Source organism: Podarcis cretensis, assembly GCF_951804945.1.
Source record: "Podarcis cretensis genome assembly, chromosome: 7".
Classification (NCBI taxonomy): Eukaryota; Metazoa; Chordata; class Lepidosauria; order Squamata; family Lacertidae; genus Podarcis; species Podarcis cretensis.
Window position 1 is genome coordinate 24,663,692 of NC_137176.1, and position 6,000 is coordinate 24,669,691.

The following is a 6,000-nucleotide window of genomic DNA, read 5'->3' on the forward strand; positions in this document are numbered from 1 at the left end:
TGACTATATTCAGAGTGGCTTTAAATACCTCTTCTGAACCCATGGATGAGGAGGTGACTATTCTGCACACCCATTCCATCTGCCTCATATACTAACAAATCTCTACTCTCTATTAGTGTCATCAACAACTCTTGTTTTTTATTGGTCATTAAAAATAGACTTAATTTAAGCAGAATCGTAGAGTTGGAAGTGGCCCCAAGGGCTATCTAGTTCAACCCCCTGCAATGCAGTAATCTTTGCCTGTATATATTGTGGGTTCCTGAGAGAAAAGGCTTGAAAAGAAATATAGGCTTAGTCAGAGCTGGGCTTCAAGCTTTACTCAAGTCCCACAAAATCTGAATTGCCTTATCTGTTCTTGAATTGATGTAATTTTCCAAACTTGCATATTATGTATTACAACCTTCAATATATAATTTGCTTTTCAAAAACACTTAAACTCACTGACTTTATTTTCAGTCATTTAAAATGTTTTTACATAACTACTTTCCCACTTTAGTAATGTAACTGAGAAAGTAATGTATTTCATGGAATTATAGAGTTGGAATGGACCCTGCAGATCATTTAATCCAATTCCCTGCTATGCAGGAATACACAGCTGTCCCATATAGGGATCAAACCTGCAACCTTGGCATTATCAGCACCATGCTCTAACCAACATGTATTTCCTGGGTTGTATTCATTGTAGAGCTAAGTACCTCATTGTGTGAGCAGAACAACTTCCCTTGTACAACAGGACTTTTCCCTCCTCCATGTGCCCCCTAAATCTGCTCTGGACAGATTTTGTGGTGGTGTGATTGAGGATAGGAATAAACCATTAAACAAGAGGAAGTCATTCTGCTCATACAGTTATTTAGCTGAATACCACTTGATGTGTCTATTCAAGATACTGAAATTTTATTTACAAATGCCATGACTGTTTCACAGATAAAAGGACTACCCACTTCTCATTAACATAACCTAAATAAGAGATACTACTTTCACAGTGCAGTTGAATAATTGTGAGCATGTGCCTTTCCAGGGCAAGTGTATTTTTAAAGGTGCTCAAATGATGACATAATATGCCATACGGTGATTTTTGTAGCTTTCAATTGTGGTACCAAGTTGGATGCTTCCTGTGAGCAGAAATGGGAAACTGAAAAATAGCAAGGAGCAATCATCAATATAAATGGCAACTTTAATCTACCTGTCTGTCTCCCCCCAATATATATATATATATATTGTATTATTAGTCCTTTTAAAGCTATTTGAAGTGGCTAGGTCTGGAAAATATTGCTTATAGAACCCTTAATGTTTAAGTGCTTAATTATACCCTATTTCCCCACAGACACAGATAGCAATTCTGAAGATTCTGGGAACCAAAATGTGATGAGATTTGCTGGTTATGGTGCTACGGACCTCAATAAGTCACCTGCACAGATTTCGGTGAGATCAGACAATGGAAATATCGTAGAGGATCCTTTGAATCCACAGTTTCAGCACAGTTTCATTATACCTGCTCTGCACTACGTGGTGCACAATGGTGCACAGAAGCCTGAAACTGTAGTCCCACCACCCATATCTGCTGATGGGAAAACTTTGGGAATGGTGGTCACGAATGCAGCTCCTGTTGGAATGGGCTCCACTGGTGAATCTGAGAAACACGTTGAACTTCTGTCTTCGCCTTTGTCTACCACTTTCCTCCCGTCTGCAGTCCAGTCTGGTAGCCCTGCATTGCATCTAGCAATACACAGAATGAAGATACCTTCGCCGCAGGCGCCGTCTGAAAATTGTGCAGTTAGTGGACCACAGCAACAAACTGGAAACTTAAGTATTGGATCACCAAACACTGCCTTTATCCCAGTCCACAACCCAGGTAACTTCCACGGACCCACAGTTCCTACTACAGACCCAATCTCAAAACCTTCACCCCATGTGATGGGCTTAAATCAAATGGTGCCTCACGTTGAGGGGAATGCAGGAGTGATCCCTCAACCTCCCAGTCTAAAAGTAGTTGTTCCTGCAGCTGGCCTCTCCACAGCACTTCCACCAGCTCCGTTTCCTGTTCCAGTGACTCTTCATGCTACCAGTGTGTTGCCCAATCAGAGTACGACTGTGCTGAACACTGTGGCATCAACACCACCACCTCCATCATCTGGTCTGTGCGCTAGTCAGGTCCAGCCTACAGTTCCTCCTGCAATTCCTACCCACACACCAGGTCCTGCACCCAGTCCGAGCCCTGCTTTAACACACAGCACCGCCCAGAGTGACAGCACATCCTACATTAGCGCTGTTGGAAACACTAATGCCAGTGGGAATCTCTTGTCTCCACCGCAGTTGGGGTCTGGGCCTTGCGGGCCGTGTGGGTCTTGTGGTCGCAGATGCAGCTGCGGGACCAACGGAAGTCTTCAGATTAACAGTTACATTTATACCAATCCTCTTCACGGACAGTTCTACCGAGTTCCATCTTTCATCCCTCTGCCATCACTTTGCAGTGGTAGCTACCTCAACCAACCGCATCAAACCAATGGAGCACAGATTCCTTTTTTCGTGCCTCGGGCCTCATATGCAAACGGGCATCTGATGCATGACCCCGTAATGGGGAGCCAAACCAACTACGGTATGCAGCAAATGGCAGGATATGGGAGGTTGTTCCCTGTGTACCAAGCTTCAAATGTAGTTGCCAATACTAATGGATCAGGGCCCAAGAAGAATGGGAATGTGTCCTGTTATAATTGTGGTGTTAGTGGGCACTATGCACAGGACTGTAAGCAGTCATCTTTGGAGGCCAGTCAACAAGGTAATCCTAACTCCCAACACGGTTGCTTCTGAATTCACTTAGCTTCTATTCTTGACCCTGCTGCTCCCATCCTGCTATCTGTGGGTTGTATGACACTTTGTGTGCGTGTGCATGCATGATTGTCAGTAATGTCATCTAAGAGCTTGTAATTGGGCCCAAATAAGTTACTTTTGTCGTAATGGCATTCACAGATAACCAAGCAAAAAACTGGGTCACACGGCACCAGTAAGGGAATAGCAAATGAAACTCGCAGTGCACCTCCCTGGTTTATTAGATTTTTGCACTGCTAAAATGTGACTCTGTATCTCTAGTAGCACATCCCAAAGCAGTTACAAAACAAAACATGGTTTTTAAAGTTGGTAATTTACACATGCTTTGAACTTAAAACCAACCACTCACTTACCCCTATGCATAACAAATCTCCCTCTCCCTGTTAATGTGACTGATTAGACATTTCAAAATGTGTGGATAAACCATTAAAATGTAGGGTGCCATCTGTTTTATAGCAGTATTCTTTTTAATATTTGTAACTGTAATTTATCCATTTCCACCCCTTGGGGTTTTTTGTGTTGTTGTTTTTTGGTGTGTGTGTGTGTGTGTTTATATCTGGTAAAACTTGAACAGAGAAGATCAGTTTGGTAGGCTGAAGCTATGTGTTCTAGAGTAGTCCCATTGAAATAGGTGGAATTGCTCTACAGTTGTTAAGTCCAGTATACTGTATGCTTGCTTGTTTGATTGGAAGAAACTGTCTTAAGACTTTCCTTTTATCTAAAATCTGTCTTCTAGGCAGGTTATATAGATGTAGCTTCCATTTGGATGGAAGAATAGGATTTGAGGAAGGGTATGTTCATTTGGGGGTTTTGTAGGTTTTCTTATAACTTTATTATTAAGTGTAAGCAGTGACTTAGTAAGTTCTTTTTCCTGTTCTAGGCACTTACAGATTGAGATATGCACCTCCCCCACCCCCTTCTAATGATACGTTGGATTCTGCTGACTGAAACCAAGTAAACATTGCCTACATACCAAAATGAAGGTTGGGAAGTCTGGGGAGTTCTTTGGATTTGAGAGATTCCTTGTGTGTGTTTATTTTTTTTTCTTTTGCATTTTTTCATTGCTTGTGAATGTCTGTTGTAATACAAAGGAAGAAAGTGGTTTTGCTCCTGGTCTGACTTGCATAAAGCATGTTGCTATCTCGGCCAATCAATCAAAAGAGTATTTGAATCGAATAGACTTTTGCACTGAAGATATGCAATGTTTACTGCATTTTTTTTTTAAAGAAAAGGTCATTTAACCTCTGACTACACTGGTTGAACAGCCATACGGTTGAAAGGGGTAATTGGAGCATGCTCTCACAAGCCACCTTCCCCTTGCCCTCATTTTCTCGTGCTGCTATTGTTCTTTCCCACCTTTTGCTGGGTCATTCTCTCTCCATGGGACTGGATTGATGTTCAGCCGTTTATTTCTGGCCCGTAACACTAGTAAATTCCTATACTTTTGATCTGATGGGGGCATTGCTTGCTTTTTTTTGAGAGTTTGGAAATTCACAATAGTACATGTGCAAAAACGGACAAAAATAAAGAGCTTATATGTGCCTAAAAGACACAAATAAAACATAGGATGGGGAAGGCTTAAAGCTGTGTGTGGACCTTTAACTGATTTCTGAAATAGAAATACATTGAACAATTTTACTTCTGTTGTAGTATTTTTTTTTTAAGCCTGTTGGTTCAAATTGTGTAACTGGTATGAATGCCTAAGTTTGTGTGTCTGCATTTGTAATGACAGTTGGCAGCAAATCCCTTTATTAAACATATACACTACATTGTTGATACAAAAATGACTTGATTTTTAACATCTTCCCCTTTAGACTGTTACAGTGTTGTGTTAGAATGTAACTGGTTTATTTCAATCTGGTCAAAAATCTATGTATTCTACAGAACCGTCGGGTATTTGTATACTAGAACCAGTCTACCAAATAGCAATGTCACTTTCTTATGACAATTTTACCACTGTGTGATCACGATATAATGTGAAAGGCTCTGATGAGTGTAAAGATTGATCATGTTATATCACAAAGTTTAACACTGCTGTATTTTATTTCTAAAAGCCAAGATGTACTAAATTGCTTCCAGATAATATTTGATTTCTTAAGTGCACTGAGTTTACCTGGAAGAAAGCTTTTGACTGTTGAAATCAACACTGAACTACCATCCTTTGTGTACCCATAGGTATCACAATTCATAGAAGAAATGTAGATTTTGCTTTAAAAAAAGAAGAAGATATGCAGCAGATGGGAAGCAGTCAAAACAGTTTTCATTTCATTTCTAATTGCTAAACAAGAAACTTGAAGAAGCTTGATTTACTACATTTCTTCATAGATAGCATTTATATTTATAGCACCAATATATTTTGAAAGTGAGGGAGTAAAGGGGTAGATGAGAGCTTTAATTTAAAAAAGAAAATTAGCATAGGAAATTATCTCCGTTATAAAAAGTACTTTTATTTGCTCTGGGTATGTTGGACCATATTAAAATGAAATAATTGCTTTTGAGTTTAGTGACGGTGTTGAAAGCACCAGTGGACTTCATTCTCAATTATCTGCCAGTTTACTTTATGGAACTTTATGATTTCAGATACTGTACTGTAAATGGGAGGTATGTTGCCTTCTCTTTATTTGTATGTTTACCATATACTTTGATATTTGAAATGTTATGTATGGGAAAGCTCACTTATATTTCTAGAACAAATTGGATTTTATGCAGCATCTTTCCTTGAATTAACAGCAATAAAAAGAGAAAAAAATCATGTTTGAAAATACTGTACTTTTATTCAAGGCAATGAATTGTCTTACCCATATCCTACATTGAAGTTTAGAGAGTTGATTGTTTCAACAGGCTCCAAAGATCTTAAGCTTGAATAGAAGTTACACACTTAACTGATAGAGGCTGGGTACAAATCACTGCATAACTCAACTCAAAACTGGTTCAAATCAGACTTAGATGCTGGGAAAATATATTGTGGCTCACCATTCAAAGGGATAAGTCACACTTACAGGTTACAATTATTGATGCGTTGGTTACTTAGGACTTACTTCCACACTACTAGTAATGCTTATGCAGTTTTTCTCACATTTTCCTATGATCCACACCAGTTACTCATTAACTGAGAATTTAATCACTGCTGTGGTAATACAATCATACAGAATACCTTAACCACAAGTGGCTGGG

At 39.4% G+C, this 6,000-nt stretch overlaps 1 protein-coding gene across 1 annotated transcript in view; it reads left to right on the top strand.

Annotated features, from left to right (window-relative positions):
• Positions 1–5,578, top strand: part of ZCCHC2 (zinc finger CCHC-type containing 2) — a 28,471-nt gene extending 22,893 nt beyond the window's left edge. The window contains exons 13-14 of the mRNA XM_079984919.1: positions 1,325–2,776; positions 3,707–5,578. Of these exons, the coding sequence (XP_079841045.1) occupies positions 1,325–2,776; positions 3,707–3,774 (1,520 nt within the window). The 3' untranslated portion in view covers positions 3,775–5,578. The remainder of the gene's footprint in view (positions 1–1,324; positions 2,777–3,706) is intronic.
• Positions 5,579–6,000: the final 422 nt, after the last annotated feature.